The 17,053-nt window shown below is 37.1% G+C and overlaps 1 protein-coding gene and 1 non-coding gene across 5 annotated transcripts in view; one reads left to right on the top strand and one right to left on the bottom strand.

Annotated features, from left to right (window-relative positions):
* Positions 1 to 16,035, top strand: part of RPS6KA3 (ribosomal protein S6 kinase A3) — a 102,229-nt gene extending 86,194 nt beyond the window's left edge. For all 4 annotated transcript variants that reach the window (XM_043457537.1, XM_043457538.1, XM_043457539.1 and 1 more), the window contains 6 exons: positions 1,414 to 1,572; positions 3,677 to 3,838; positions 6,484 to 6,560; positions 7,075 to 7,192; positions 9,750 to 9,890; positions 10,535 to 16,035. In XM_043457537.1, the coding sequence (XP_043313472.1) occupies positions 1,414 to 1,572; positions 3,677 to 3,838; positions 6,484 to 6,560; positions 7,075 to 7,192; positions 9,750 to 9,890; positions 10,535 to 10,657 (780 nt within the window). In that variant the 3' untranslated portion in view covers positions 10,658 to 16,035. The remainder of the gene's footprint in view (positions 1 to 1,413; positions 1,573 to 3,676; positions 3,839 to 6,483; positions 6,561 to 7,074; positions 7,193 to 9,749; positions 9,891 to 10,534) is intronic.
* LOC122436097 lies at positions 8,963 to 9,069 on the bottom strand. Its single transcript, XR_006267868.1, has one exon. It is a non-coding gene; the product is annotated as a U6 spliceosomal RNA (small nuclear RNA).
* Positions 16,036 to 17,053: the final 1,018 nt, after the last annotated feature.

Genomic DNA, 17,053 nt, shown 5'->3' with positions numbered 1-17,053 from the left:
CTTTGCCTGGCTAATTACCACAATCTAAGACTTAGCTAAGGCATTACGTCCTTCAGGCTTCCTATTCTGCCCACCACCACCCCCGAAACAAGTGAAGTTTCCCTCCCTGCTACCATTGGCTTTCGTCATAACAGATATGTTGGCAAAGGTTGCAAACTCCCCAGGCAGCATTAAGTCCTCTCTTGCTGATCGTGCTCATATGGGTTTAGAGGCCGTGTCTGGGTATTATAGACCAGAAATGTCATGTAGCCAACTCAGTCAGAGGACTCGTAAGGTACCTTTCACCTCTGAGATTTTGTGAATTCCAGCGTTTATCCCTCCTTCTCCTTCCTAACTGAAACTCCAGTTTCCTCAGAATAATGTATCACTATTCATTGTTAGAGGAGGTTAATATAATCCATTAAAATGTGAAGCTGTTTCACTTAAGTGACTCTTTAATTAATATAACCTCCAAGAATCCAACCAAGTACATTAAAAAGGAAATGTAGAAAATATTGAATACTTAATTTCAGTCTTGCCTGGGGAATTCCATAAGCTATTGCTATTTTTTATATCTTTGCTCCTTCATGTCAAATTCCAAAGTCTCTAAAATAATCCCCACTTTTGTTACAGCATCGCCAACATTTTTTAAAACTCATTTCTATGTCTGTTTCTCCTTACTAGAATAAAAACTTTGAGGGCAGGTACCTTGTTTTCTCCATATTCGGGGCCCCAGTACATGGTATCTGTTAGGGAGCTAAACAGAGCTGTGCAGTAACTCTATGAGAAGAGGGGAATAAAAAGGCATGAAGTTTAAGGAGAGGGTTATTTCAGTTTGGGATTGCCTAGAGTATAAATCCAAAATTACATTGAGCTTGCTTTTTCTATATTAGAAGTGAATTGGTATGCTTCTGTATGGTTGAATGAAATTTCTCTTTGCTACTTAATCTTCCTACTTAATTCTTGCCACAGTTTGTCTTTTAATTTAATCAAAATCAGAATAATTCAGTGTACTGTGCATATAAATATAGAAGTTCTGCAGTTGTAGAAGTTCCAGGAAAATCTCAATCACATGTCTTTGTAGCAGTCCCTCTCATCATTAGTAGGTAGAAAGATCAAGAGGAACACACCCTAAGAGCAGAAGTTCAGTGCCCCTTCACATTCCATACCCATAGCTATTTTGATTGCCTTGAGTTAAGCTTCATGGAAGGAAATCAGAGGTTATTTTTCTGACAGTATCTCATCAATTCCTATTTTAAAGTTTTTATGTGTATAAAATTGTTTACAAATTTTATATCCTTCATTGGTTATGATAAGTAAAATTTTCCTTGAATATAAATTGAGTTTTAATTTCTCTTTACTATGCTAAACGTCATGCTGAGCACATGTAAAGCTTCACATAACTTTTTGCATTTTTGGTATTGAATTTTACAGGTATATGATGATGGAAAATATGTGTATGTAGTGACAGAACTTATGAAAGGAGGTGAATTGCTGGATAAAATTCTTAGGCAGAAATTTTTCTCTGAGCGAGAGGCCAGTGCTGTCCTGTTTACTATTACCAAAACTGTTGAATATCTTCATGCACAAGGGGTAAGTATTTTTAACATTTTATTAACCTAATGTATATAAAACACCTTATGAAATTTGGTATAAAATACTAAATACCTTTTTTCTTTTTCACTCTTAGTGTTTGAGCTGAAATTATAAAGATAGAAGTTAGTTTATGCATGTAAAGAAAAATAACTATATTATGTTAATTATGCTGCTGTTTTTCCACTATGCAGATTTCTCCCATTGAGCCTGAAGTTCTACTTTGAAATTTTAGCTTGTTTATAAACATTAAGTTCTTACACTTCCCAAGAAGTACATGAGATTTTGTGACCTAGAAAACAGCACCGCTTTTGCTAGGCCACTGCATACTCTTGAGAATTGGGCCCATTTAGAGTTTAGACAGGAGAAAGCAATGGCACCCCACTCCAGGACTCTTGCCTGGAAAATCCCATGGACGGAGGAGCCTGGTAGGCTACAGTCCACGGGGTCTTGAAGAGTCAGAGAGGACTGAGCTACTTCACTTTCACTTTTCACTTTCATGCATTGGAGAAGGAAATGGCAACCCACTCCAGTGTTCTTGCCTGGAGAATCCTAGGGATGGGGGAGCCTGGTGGGCTGCCGTCTCTGGGGTTGCACAGAGTCGGATACAACTGAAGTGACTTAGCAGCTTAGCAGCAGCAGAGTTTAGACAAGAACCAGAGTCATAGGTTGTATTCACTTGTAAAAGGAAATCCTTCAAACAGACTAGGCCAAAGAGCCACCGGATTTCTGACTGGTGGGTGCTTTCCTCCTTTATTCCTGCATACAGATTTTTAGTAAATGGCAAAAAAAAACCCACAAAAAACAAAACAAAAAAACCACCATATTTTTTAAAAGAAGTGAGTGTGGGAGGGAAGAGGAACAAGAGAGAGGTGGGGAGGGGGGAGCGGGAGGAAAGGAGAATAGCAGAGGAGCAAAGAGGAATGGGAGGCAAGAAAAGAATAACAGACCTCTTCTTAAGGAGTTTATTTTCAGTACATTATTCTTGTTTTCTTTGTCTTTGCCCCTAGAAGCTAACAAGTGAAATGTGTTCATTTAATTCTAGAGCTTCTTCACTTGTAGCTGCTCAAGATTTGCTTATTACTGTGACTAGAAACTAATAGAACTCAGTTTTCACTGAAGAATTTGTGACTGTGCAGTCATCTAACTCTTCTGTGTTCTTTTCTTAGTGCCTCAGCAGTAATTAGTTATTAAAATAATAACTGGTCTGGAGAAGTGAAGTTCTGGATGTTAGGACGTGAAACTGAGGTTACTGATTAGAACATAAACTCAGAATTGGGTGACAGAAGAAACACATAAGTCTAATAAGGGGCATCAGAGAGACTTGAGATAAAAGAAGTATTCCAGTAGGTGATTAAAGGGAGAAAGTAATACAGAACTCTAAAGGAATGGTATCTTTCTGTGTGTGTGCCATTGTTGCTTGGATATCACATAGGCAGTACTTAGGTAAATCTGGATTTTTGTTTCCTTTTTGTACTTAAACCCCATGCCTATTCCATTGAGCCTGTCCGCATATTTATTGTGTTCATCCATTGTACACACCATTCACTCTACGTAGAATGACTACCCCGACTTCTCTGGCTTCTACATTCAGTTCTTCAGATATTAAATCAGTTGTTAAATCCTCTGGAGACCCTTCCTGAGCCTCCCGAGTTGTGCCCCGTCACTCACCTATTTATTCTCTGCCTCCCTTACTACTGGGTAGGCTCCTGGCATGTAAAGGCAAGGATCTTACAGGTCTTGTTCATCAGAGTATCTGCAGCTCCTTGTATAATACCCTGGTAACATGATAGATATTCAATAAATATTTGTTGGACGACGAATAACTTGGAGACAGATATTACTGCTATTTGCATTTTTCCTTAATCCACTTAATTGGACAAAGTGAGGGAGGGGGGTAAATACTGTTCTTTCTTCCTCCTTTCCTTGCCACAGTTCTGTGTGAGAGATACTTACAGTGTAAGTTATACTTACACTATCAGTATTTTATACTGTTAGAATAATGTGAAGGTCACTACCAATCATCTTGTTAACTTTGTGATAAATAATTTTCCATAATGGAGACATATTGTTAATGTACCTCTTTAATTTGTATTTCAACTAGGTGGTTCACAGAGACTTGAAACCGAGCAACATTCTTTATGTGGATGAATCTGGAAATCCAGAATCTATTCGAATTTGTGATTTTGGCTTTGCTAAACAGCTAAGAGCAGAAAATGGTCTTCTCATGACTCCTTGTTATACGGCAAATTTTGTTGCACCAGAGGTAATTGTGAAAGAATTTGCTTGCAATATTTCAGTATATTTAAAGACTCATTTGCTTTGTTTTGCCCATCTTCCCTGGTAGCTCAGATGATAAAGAGTCTGCCTGCAATGCAGGAGACCTGAGTTTGATCCCTGAGTCAGGAAGATCCCCTGGAGAGGGGGGATCCCTTCCAGGGATCCACTCCAGTATTCTTGCCTAGAAAATTCTTTCCTGATACTCTTTGAATTTCCTGATTTTTGTTACCATCTTCCTATATTTCTAAAGCTAAAACATCATGGTCTTTTCTTGTCTTTAACTTTGTAGCCAGTTAGCATCTCTGTTATCCCCTACAACCAGTTTGGGCTTCTTCTGTTCACAGACCTGCCTTCCTAGCTCCTGCTTCTTTCACTACACCCCCAGGTGACTGCCACAGCCTAGGTGCATGGCGTCCCTTTTGTCATTGTCTGATCAGTCCACAAGATGTTGCAAAGCTGCTGAAGTCTTCCTCAGGCACTGCTTTGATCAGGTTGCTGCTTGTTTTCCTAAGAAATTGCAGTTCCCCATTATAGCATCTCTAAAATCCACTGCTTTGCCCTCAAAATTTCTTGCCTTTGGATTATCACTATGTAAATCGTAACTACAAGCAAGATAATAAAAAATAATAGTTAATCCTAATATAAGGCTTGCATGTCAGGTACATATGTTAACAGATTTCATCCTCACAGCTTTAATTCGGGTATAATAATTTGTTCTCATTATAACTATGTGAGGTGAGTACTTTTATTTGCATTTTACAGGAAACAAGGTGCACAGTGAGGGGTGATGCCATTTGCCTGAGGTCAGATCTAGATTTGAGCCCAAGCAACCCGGCTACAAAGTTTGTGCTTTACCATGTGCTAGATATTTCACAAAAATGATAATAGTTGATAACGTTAGACTAGTTGGATTATAGATTTGGATTCCCCCCTCTGTTTTCCAAACTTTAGTTTTTAGATAAAAAAATTTTTTAAAGATTATTTGATTCAGTTCTCCCAGTGATACTAGAACTGATGAGGGACAGGTTTTTTTCCTTTATTTGTTGACATATCCACAGCCTCTGCCACTCACTGGTGTTCAAGCATGACCCCCTAATCCAGCCATCTCATTTTTCCTCATGATTGTTTCCTACTTCATATAAGCAGTCTGCTTCTTGGAATCACCATGTGGCTTTTATGCCTTGGCACATTGGAATGTTTTTTTGCTTCAGATCCTGCCTCTAAATTCACCTTCAGGAAATCTTCTGTGATCAAACTGTCCTTAGACTGACCTCTTAACTCTTCCCAAAATCCTCCTCCTGTACTATTTCTCCACATTCAGTGGATCACCAGATCCTTTCCTTTCTGATTCCTAAATATTTTAGACCTTTTTTCCCTTACCCTGTATATCCAATCTTTACTGAGTCCTTCCCATTTTATCTTTATGTCTTTTCCTCTTCATGTCCTGTTTTAGTACAGATCCTCACAGCCTTTCACTTAGTTTGCTACAAATTGTCTCCAATGAGGTGGCCTTGTGTCCATTCTCTCTTCTTGCCAGCATTTTCTCTATACCTTGGGTTATCTTTCTGGTATACACATCCACTTATTTTATTTTCCTCTTTAATGCTTTAGTGACATCTGATTGCCTGCAGGGGGAAAAAAAAACCACCTAGATTCCTTAACAAGATATTTATAAAAAAACTCTTCAGGGAATTTCCTGGTGGTCTAGTAGTTAGGACTTGGTGTTTTCACTGTTGGCGCCCAGGTTTGATCCCTGGTTGCGGAACTAAGATCCCAGAAGCCACGTGGTGTGGCCAAATAAATAATTTAAAAAACCTTTTAAAAGACGACTTCAAAAAATAAAAATTAAAAAAATAAAACACCACTTCAGTCTCTCTATAGAATCCCCTGTGTGGAAATCTGGCCACACTGAACTTACGTGTCACTAAGCAGGCTTTGCTCTCTTGCCCCTGCTCTCTCTCACCTCTTGATTTTGCCTCCTAAATTCTTCCTTATCGGCCCAATACAAGCAGGCTGCCTCCGAGTCTTCCCTCTCTCCCCATATCAAGAGTGAATTGCTTCTTCATCTTTATACCCATATCCTTAAAACATAGTTTTGTTAGAAAACTTATCATGTTGAATTAACTACATAGAAGTTTATTTCCTTTGCAAGATTCTGATTTTCTTACAGAAAACAGTTGCTTTGTATTTGTCAGAGTTTATGCCTAATAATAGTGATGATTAAATCTTGAGTGTATATATATATATATATATATATATATATATATATATAGTACAGTTTTGCCCTATACCATTTATAGTCTTATATTTTCTTTGTTTTGTTAATTATTTCTGCAGCCCCTTACAAAATATAAATACATTTAAATAAGAAATTTACCTTCAGTTTATTTTTATAGTCCTCTGTGTGCCACAGCAGCATTTGATAAATTAATCTGAATATCAAAATTTAAATTTATATATATGAAATATTAGTAGAAGTTTCTAGAAATAGTATTACTATATTGCCTTGTTTGTTAATCATGCTCTGTTTTTCTTGTATGCATTGATTTAGGAGACATAATTTAGTTCACAGCCTATCCAAATCTGTATAATAAACAACAGTGTGTTAATACTAATTTTTACTTTTTCTAGGTTTTAAAACGACAAGGCTATGATGCTGCTTGTGACATATGGAGTCTTGGTGTCCTCCTCTACACAATGCTTACTGGGTGAGTGTGTACAATATGTTGTAAGCATTTATTCATCAATATTTTGGTTACATTATCTAGATTTATTTTTTAATCTAATACTTTCTTTCCATATTTTCTCTCGTTGTTTAATAATACAATTCTATGTGTATGTGTGTGTATCACTGTTATACCTGTATTATTGTTTTCTGTAATGTACTATTATTAAGTTCTTCAGGTTATGAGTTGATTTTTTTCCATATCTTTTTTGTACTCTGTGTCATAAACATACTGTTTTAAATATTTTATTCTATAGTATATCAGGTCTTAATTATATTATTGTATATTAAATCTAAATTAATATTTCATAACCTGTATCTTGACCTGGTACTATATGAAGCTTCATATTGTTGTTAATTTTTACTTAAGTAGATTTTAATGAGGTATAGCATTAAATGAACTACTTAGAGTATTTTTGGATATTGCAAATAAATATGAAAATTACAAACCAAAAAAGAAACTTTATTCATTAGCATTTTATTCTGTTATAAATTAGTTACACTCCATTTGCAAATGGCCCTGATGATACACCAGAGGAAATACTGGCTCGAATAGGCAGTGGAAAATTCTCACTCAGTGGTGGCTACTGGAATTCTGTTTCAGACACAGCAAAGGTAAGTATGGCTTCCTATTAAAGCTTTTGAGAAAATAATTTTTCATAATCCCTAGTGAGAAAAAATAATATCAGTTAGAAACTTGTTGATAAAGCAGTATTGAAATGACATCACCAGATACCTCAGACTCAAAAATTGGTCACTTATGTTTTTTCTTTCCCAGAATATATTGGTTTGGCCTTATTATCTATATATTTCATGCTACTTCTTACTAATGAAAATGATGAGTAATACTTATGGTGGTCCTCATGATTTGTGTGTTTCATCTGTGCCTCACACTGCACTTTACCTAAATTATCCCCTTTAATCCTCTTAACAACACTGTAGAGTAGCTAGCAGTGTCGCCATTTCACAGTAGGAAACCAAAGCCCAGAATTTTAGTGTGAACTTCTCCACAGTTACACACCAGGCATGAGTAGGTGCTTCAAAAGAAACAGCTGGGCCCCGCCCCCGCCCGCTGTGCGCGTGCTGGCCAGGCAGCATGGCGGCGGCGGCGGGCGCCCAAAAAAAAAAAAAAAAAACAAAAGAAACAGCTGATTCCAAAGTCCTTGTTCCCTAGAATAACTGTACCATGTTCTATTTTTGGTCCATATTATGAAGATAGGGGTCTATCTTTTTCACAATAAATAGTAGTTTAGTTTTATAGTGTCAACTTGAATTGAAAAGCCTTTCTTGCTAGCAGACTTGCCATCCCATGAATAACATTGATTTGCCTTCTAACTCTGCTCTAGTTTCACTTTATTTGAAGAAAATTCTGTTTGAAAAGAAGAGCAAAGTTTTCCATTTCAAAATAAGAAAAACATAAAGGAGATGAGGAAGATACATATTGGTAAAAAGTGCTCACTCCTTTTTCTTAGAGGTGGATGCTAGGCTTGAAATGATTGCATTAGTAAATAGGATATGTCAGAAATTTATATAGATAATTTTGGCATGGAGATGAAGCCTCAGTTGACTAGTTTAATATCTGTGTAGATAATATTTAGTATTGTAACTGTATTTAAAATGATATGTTAACTTTTCCCTTTGTTTAACAATAAAATTTCTTAAACCAGATAATTCATTTTTCTTGGTACTTTTTACTTTTTTTAAATTCATGTATTGAGCACCTACAATGTGCTTAATAAGTGAAGGTGCCAGGGATAAAAGATGGGACTCAGATAGAATTCCTGATCTCAAAGAGCTCTCAGTCTAGTTGTGAGATGGCCAGAAATAAACAGTTCAGTGTGACATTTGCTTTTACAATGCTCTGCTTACTGTACTAAAGAAGTTCACAGATGATGTTTGATCAGAAAAATTTCATGGAAGGCTTTCCAGAAGCATTGAAGGGATTTGCCAGGCAGCTTTGGGAAGCAGAAGGATGTAGTCCATCCCAGGCTGAGGGAGCATGCATGCATGGTCACGATGGCATGGGAATGGCACAGTACCTCCAGGGTGGTGCACGGAGTTTGATGTGACTAGTACAAGGTACATGTGAGAGGGTCACTGATGAACCACAATTATGAAAGGTTTTGTCAGTCATGCTCAGGATTTGGGATTTTCTCTAATTACTGGGGAGCTACTGAAAAATACTAAGTATTGTAGTGATCAGATTTTCCTTTTTCAAGGTCACTGTGGAGTAGTAATTCTTAACCATTGGGATCCACTGCAAACTTTGTCACAATTGGTTGTCAGGCATATCAAGTAATGTTACCATAGAAAGTACCATAGTTTATACATTGCCTGGTTTTTTAATAAGTTAAAGCAAGTCTAGCTTATCTCTATGATTTTTTTTTTCATATGGAATGCTTCACGAATTTGCGTGTCATCCTTGTGCAGGGGCCATGCTAATCTTCTCTGTATCATTCCAATTTTAGTATATGTGCTGCTGAAGCAAGCACTGTCTCTATGATTTTTAAAATTTGGTTCTCATTCACTTGCGTTTTATGATTTTTTTTTGAGTGAAAGGCAGGTGAGGATGAGATACAAATAACACAAAAAAATTACATCCAATGCACAGCCTATTTTATGAATGCCCACATGATTACTAATAAGTTTTGCTAATTTGTCCAGTTAATACTTGTGATTATAAGTATAATGTAATATGGTGAATACCCACAAAATTGAGAAGTAGAAGAAAATAAAAATGACTCTGTAATCTGTGGAGGGAGCATTTACAACACTCCAATTCCTGTTATTGGACAGTTATATCCTGCTTTTACAAAGTAGTACAAAAAAATCTTAAGTAGCTGAAAGTTACTTAGAAATAAACCAACAAAAATGTAGAGAAAATCAGAATATCTGAGGGAAAAAAGAGCCAAAGTCCTTAAAGATACATAAACTGTGGTAAATTTACCCTTTGCACCAGAATTACTGTTAACTCAGGGAGGAGAAAACAAAGACTTAAGTTTTTACTTTTTTTTTAAACATCATCATATTGACTAAATTGCTTTGTACCCAAAGGTCTGCTACTTGGAAAGAATAGTGTCATGGAAGCCAAGGAAGAATACTACACAGTATCAGGTGCTATAGGAAAACAAATAACAGGTTTAAGCTTGTTTTATTCTTTTTCCCACTACAGGACCTGGTGTCAAAGATGCTTCATGTGGACCCTCACCAGAGACTGACCGCTGCCCTTGTGCTCAGACATCCTTGGATTGTCCACTGGGACCAACTGCCGCAATACCAACTCAACAGACAGGATGCACCACATCTGGTCAAGGTGAGCAGCCCACTGGGGCATGCATGCCACATGTCCTCCAGGGGGCACTGTGAGATGCCATCTCTGTACCACAGCACCTGGCCCTTTCACTGCCTCTCAACATGCATCCACTTCTCAGGTGAGATTCTCATATAGTGGGTGGTTTAGAAAAGAAAAAGTCAAGCCATGCCAAAATACCATCCTAAAGCTAGTTTAGGAATGATTTCTGAGTTTATTAATCAGATCAGCTTTGTGGACTTCCTGGCTTTTCTTTGTACTTTTCTTTCTTACACACAAAACCCAAAGCAGACTCTGAGGTTGTCAGCAGTGGCAAAACACAAGTTCCAAAACAGCATTCCTTGCTGACTCTCATGGTAAAGGATTGCAGAGGTAAAAAACAATTGAATAGTCCAGAGATAAGTAAGGACTGGTTGTTATGAGCCCACCCCTGTCCTCTCTCATCCATAATTTCAACCTCCCTCATTGGCCTCTTCAGTTTTAGTTAGATGAGAGGATTTAACTAGTGTGGTTATTTTCATTATGAGCCTAATAAAATCTGTATAAATTTGCATGTGAAGAAATTATCTGGGGAAAATTCATTTCATATTCTGTGTATAAGTGACTACCCACTGTCATTATTTGTGACCTTTCTTTCCTGTTTTCAGGGTGCCATGGCAGCTACATACTCTGCTTTAAACCGTAATCAGTCACCAGTTTTGGAACCAGTAGGCCGCTCTACTCTTGCTCAGCGGAGAGGTATTAAAAAAATCACCTCTACAGCCCTGTGAAGTGACCTCAGTGAGATATTTGGTACCATGGTGTAAGTTGATAGCACAAGTTCTGGTGACAGGTAGCACATATCTGAGAGGCACCTGCAAGCACACACTGTCCCAGCTGGTACCCATAATGCTGCTGCTCCTGCTGCTGCTCCCGCTTTTGTCTCTTCTCGCTTTAAATGATTGTTAGCAAGTTAGATTTTCCTGGAGCTTCAGATGAAATGAAAATGGAAACATGATGAAGATATATTCACTGAATCAACAAGAATAATAATGAACACATGAATACCACCTAAAAATACACTGAATAAAGTACTCTACACCACATAGCATTATTTTTATAGGAAATATTTCATGTCCCTTAAATATTCTTCGTTAGTTATAGGGATGGACAGTTTATGTTAAGCACTTAGCTTAAACAATCCGTTTCTATTAGCACTGTATCCCTTGTGCCATCCAACATTTTGTATGTTTTTGTAAACAGTTCATATACAGTACATTTCTGTACTGCTTTCTTTAACGTATACATGCCTTGTTTAACTTGGAATCTATTATTAATCAATTGACTATTAAATCTGGTTAAATAGTTCACCTGGATTAACAGTATTGTTGGACAGCCCTCAAAATGGCCAGATTGTAGAACAGCCTTTGAATGTAATACTTCCAAAATGTACATATCTTTCCCCATGTCTGTTTCACTGGTTCATTTGTTCATTTGTTTGTTTCTTAAAGTCAGGTGCTCTGTCAGGCTAACCTAGAGAGCTGTTGTGATAAAGTTATCGTGTGTGTGTGTGTGTGTGTGTGTGTGTGGTATGACAGACATCAAGAGTACACCTATGAAGTTAGTCCATATACTTTGCAAATACTTAGGGTCTTTTTTCCTTAATTAAGGAAGTAGTCCTTGAATTTTTTATCTTAAATCATCTCCATACTTAGAATTTGGCATACATTTGGGATTTTTCCCAATGTACATCAAAGACCTTTAAAAGGCATGGTGAAGAGATGGCAAAGGAAAATTTAGCAACAGGTCATTGAAATCCCATCGGATTTTTCGTGTTTAAATAGATCAAATTACAGAATTTAGCATATGAATAACAGGATACCTGTTCTTGCATACCTGCAGGAAAAGTATGCTTTTTTGCGGGGGAAGAAAAAGATAAATCATAATGAATTATATCCCATTAAGATGCTCTATATTAAACACTAATTTGAATGTAATAAAGGCCAAGGGCCTCTCTATGAAATTTGGACTTAAACTTTCTTATTCTAGAGAATAAAACATTCTGGGTCAAATATTATCTGTTCTAACCTTAAATCATAGCTAAGGTAGACTAAATGAATGTTTAGCATTGAGTGTTTTATGAATTCCTCCTGATGATTTATAGCCATATAATGCTTTCTTTTATTTTTTTTTAAATTTTTATTGGCGTATAGTTGATTTACAATATTGTGTTAATTTCATATAATGCTGTTTTTAATTTCAGAAATGATCAGTTTTCAAAATGGGCACTGTGTCTGCTTATTCATTATCAACATCAAATTTGGTAGTTTCCACAATTTCATTAAAGAAATTTCTGCATCCATTATTACCTGTATCTTTGCCAAGCTACCTAGCATACATCAGTATGTAATACGAAAAACATATGAGCTAGGAAAAGGTGATTTAACTTATCTCATTGAGAATGTGCCTGAACAGATCTTTCCTAGTCATGTACTAAGCCATTTACATCAGAAATCTCTTTTCCTGCCAGAAGCTTTAAATCTTCCCCCCGAGAGTACAAAGCCAAGAAAGCATGGTTTATCTAAATGTCTTGGAAGCCACTTGTTATTCCTTAACTTCTCCTCTGTGTAACTCAAGAGAAAGAGAAAATTGATCATGCCTTTTGCCCAGGTGACACAAAATGATTATTGCCTAGAAATCAAATATAAATTTGTCTTCTAAATTAAAAAATACATAAGAGGAAGGATTTCAGAAAATCTAGACGGAGAAAGTTTTAAAATATTCTTGAGTATATGGATGCTAACGATTAACACCTTCTTTCCATTGCCTGGAAATAAAGGTGTTTTTTTTTTCCTCCTCTATTAAGTGTTTCAAACCACAATCATCCCAAATTCTTGTCACTTATGTAATTCTAGGCAGAAAATAGATCTTTTCAGATTTTTGACACTGACACTATTCCATAAGTGCTTAGGTGTATTGTTAATCGTAGTCTTTTAAAACCAGAAGTAAATGTGTAAATCCTTATAAATTGTCTAGTCCAACTTTCTCATATTGCATGTAAAGAACCTGAGACCCAGAGCAAAGACTAGAATCCTTAACTTCCCATTCAGTTTCCTTTCCCTCATAACACCGTGCTGCCTTCCCCTCATATTATCACACAACCATGAGCTGAGTTGTTCAAAAACTATAGTTCTTGGGGCAGTCCTCTGCTGGTACATGAATGCCTTCTTTGCCTTCTCTGCCTAGAAGAGCTGCCAGTTTTATTGGAGAATAACTGGTTATATGTTCACAAAACTGAAGGCCTTCTGCCTAAAAAGCAGTTCATGATTTATTTCATCTGTGATTCTGGTGTTCCTATTGCCTTTGACTTAGAGCAGACAAACTTGGCTAACAATGTGCTCTAAATGTAGTGCCTGTGCTGGGATAACCTTTCCATTAATTTCTTCAAGTCCAGTTTCTCTTGGGCCCTACAATTGTGGGAGTGAGGCCCTTTCCCATTAGTGCTGCTGGTTACCTCCCAGGAGGTTTTAGTTCAGTCTGAAGGATATTTCAATATGAAAGGAACTAAACTAACAGGCCAGTTTCACAAACCTCCTCTTAGCTTATAATCCAAAATAATATCCAGAATGGTAGGTTGAATTTAACATTACCAAGCACGTACTGGAAAATATGGATTACACTATACCATGTGTTTTCTATCCTCCCTTTCAAGTGATGATGGTAAATTAAGGTAAGTTTTATGTCCTCTGAACTTTTCGTATAAGTAAGTAATTTCAGTTCCTAATTCATAGAGATGTCTTCTTTCTAAGTACAATAGACTCTTCACTTTAGCAGATTTGATATAGATTCATTTATTTGCAAGCAACCCCAAAAGTCCAAAAATATAATTTTGACAAGGCACAAACTTGGGATGCTGTGAGGCTGGAGACTGACATGTGGGAAAAGTCGCTTGGTGAGTGTCTGGAGAGGGTGTGGTGTGTATGCAGTAGAGATTCCGCATTTCACACACAGTGGGCTGCAAGGAGCTGGTTTGGGTCAACCTTTTCCCATCTATTTTTAAGAAGTGGTTGCTGTTGGGACAAGGGAACATCATGGGAGGTGGGGCTAGTCTGTTAGCTGTACCTTGTACCCTCAGCCCAGGAAAGGCTTCATGATTGGGCACAATGGGTTGGGTAGGAAAAGCACTAGGGTACATCCAGCCTCAGATGACAGCAGAAAAGCATTCACGATTTGGGGGCTTAGTACAAATGCGCATCACCACAAAAGCCAGCAGTACACATTTCAACATGGCTGTGATTTTTCTCAACTTCCTGGCCTTTATACATGAGCTGAAAATTTTCAGGTTGCTTGACTGTATTTTATAGAGAAAATTCTCTCTTATAGTGGTATCGAGCATTTGAAATTTACAAAGGCATTAGGACAGATATCTCAGGAATGTAAATGGTCAGAAAAGGTCTGCTTTCTGTGATTAACAAATATGATGAGTTCCATTGCTGACCTTGGTGCTTAAACCAGGGGGTTCCAACTAGTCCTAGAGCTCTGTCCTTCTGAAAGGTCCACTTCCATGTGACTAACAAACTGGATGTATACTTTGAGCCTTATTTAATTCACAGATAAGTTGACTTAACTCAGCATTTTTATTTCAATTAATGAAAACAGTCCTCTCTTCACCTCCAGATTGCTTACATTTTGCTGGTCTCCCCAAGTGCCCATTAGTGGAGACCAATTAATGAAGGAATGAAATTTGCTGGTGTTTTTTGTTTTTGTTTTTTAATTTGCTTTCTTGGGACTGTGGTGTTCTGCAGAGCCACGCTTAACCACTTTTTCTAGTGAAGAGTCTACAGAATGATAACTAAATATGGATGGCCAAGAAGATTTTGTATCTACAGTGCGCTTTATATATTTTTGACACTGCTGTATTCTGTGTGAGCGAATGACCTGTAACTGGTTCCAATGTGACTGAGTGTTCTCAATGAATTCTAGTAGCAAAGTCAACTTAATTTTCTTAAGCCTTGTATTACTATCTGTCTCACATTTACCACTTTGATTCCAGTCTTTTAACTGTTCATAACAGGGCATACCAAGGGTTGGGATGAGAGCCTACTTCCTACCTCTAAAGGCACTTTCCTCATTATTTTGCCATATAACCTTGAAGTGCATGATAAGCTGTTTAAATGTCCATGACTTCTCCCAGAGCAACTAGCAAAGTATATGACATTGAATAGAGATTAGTGGAAAGGAAAATTTAGAGACTAAACAGAGGTGTAAACCTCGAGAAAACCTCTGTAGAGCACATACCATTTGAGTACAATGTATGTAAATGTATGTGAGAAGAGAGTTGCTATAATAGTCCTCTCTAAGTAGATTAGTTCAATATCTAATGGAAGTGAAAATCTTTACTCCTATTATCACTATAGTACTGAGTGAACTGTATACTGAGTTTTTCAAACAAGTACTTAAAGTAGAACTTTTAAATATAAAGCAAGGGCATAAGGACAAAGGTTTTGGTTTGTGTTTCTCTAAGTGTAGTTTACCATCTAAGGCTTTCTTTTTTAATTTAAAAAAAAAGCTTCAAGGTATTGCCATTCCTTAGCATCCTTAATAATTATGGGTGATGAGTTTTTAACTCTTAAGATTATATACCTGTATTACGTTTATCTTAACTCTTACCCTAAGCAAAAGGGAAGGTATACACCTAAGGGATGTAATTATTTTGCATTTTTGGCCATGGGTGGGAAAGGGGTGGGTATCTACTTAAACAGTTTTTAAAAAAGAAAAAAGTCACAAATATTTTTCTACTCTTATATATGATTTTACTTTATACTAGTTTCTCTCTAGTAAGGCATGCCAGAAGCCCATGACACCATATCATGAGTTCATATGTATTGTACCTTTTATTGGTGGTTAAATCTCATCAGATGCTTGGCACTGCTGCCATGATTATGAAATGCTTGTAAAGGATTAAATATCACTGAATATTTTAAATTGTTTTACTTAAGAGTCTAATCTGGGAAGTTTTCAAATCATACTATTAATGTATAATCTAAGCTCTTTCAGATGTATCCACGAATAATCCTGGAACAATATTGCTTGTATTCCTGTCACAGAACAGGTTTTGTAATCTTTAAAAGAAATGAAAATTTATATAATAAAGTTTCAAATAAATGCATGTATGTCCTTTTATGAGATTATTTCACTTAGGTTTGTCCGTTAGATGCCAGCAGCATGGCCCTCCTTCCCCAGTTGTGACAACCAGAAGTATCTCCAGACACTGTCAACCATTCCTGGTAGAGAACCACTGTTTGCAATTGTACTTTATTTCTCTGTCACTTAGGAATGTCCACTTCCTTAGAAAATGTTAAAATGCTAACGTTTTCAGAAAAGTGATTTAAAATAAGCTTACTTAAAAGTGAAGCTCTTCCTCCTGCATAGTCAGCTGTATTAGTTTGCTGAAGCTACCAATACAGTACCACAGACTGGGTGGCTTAAAAAACAAATTTATTTTCTTACCATTCTGGAGGCTACCAATCTGAGACCTAGGTGTTAGCAGTATTGGTTTCCTTTGAGGTCTCTCCCCTGGGCTTGTAGATAGCTACCTTCCTATTCACGCGGTGTTCCTTTCTGTGCTGTGTCCTAATCTGTTTATAAAGACTCCTAGTCATATTGGATCAGGGCCCACCTTAATGATTTCATTTCAATTTAATTACGTCTTTAAACATCCTGTCTCCAAAGTCACATCCTGAGGTATTGGGGGTTATGAGTTAAATATACAAATTTTGGGAGGATACGATTAAGCCCCTAATGCTGAGTTTGTCTTCTGCCCTCCCTTCCTGTGTGTACTGAGCACCTACTGTGTGCCAGACATTCTGCTAAATGCTGGTAATAGTAAGCAACTGATTTGGTCTCCGCCAAATTAGGTTTACAGTGAGGTAGGGGACCCATGTTTATAAAGTAATAAGTGTCACATAAATATTACTCTTTGGGACAAGTAATAAAACTGAGCTGTGAGATTAATGAACCCGCAGCTCAAACCTGAACACGCCAGTTTGCCACAAAGCAGTAGAAGTCCGGGAGTTGGTGATGGACAGAGAGGCCTGGCGTGCTGCAGAGTCGCAGAGTCGCAGAGTCCTTGGAGTCGCAGAATCGGACACAACCGAGCGACGGAACTGAACTGAGTAGAAGTCTGG

Source organism: Cervus canadensis, chromosome X (genome assembly GCF_019320065.1).
Source record: "Cervus canadensis isolate Bull #8, Minnesota chromosome X, ASM1932006v1, whole genome shotgun sequence".
In the NCBI taxonomy this organism is placed as follows: Eukaryota; Metazoa; Chordata; class Mammalia; order Artiodactyla; family Cervidae; genus Cervus; species Cervus canadensis.
This window is presented reverse-complemented; position numbering and strand designations above follow the sequence as displayed.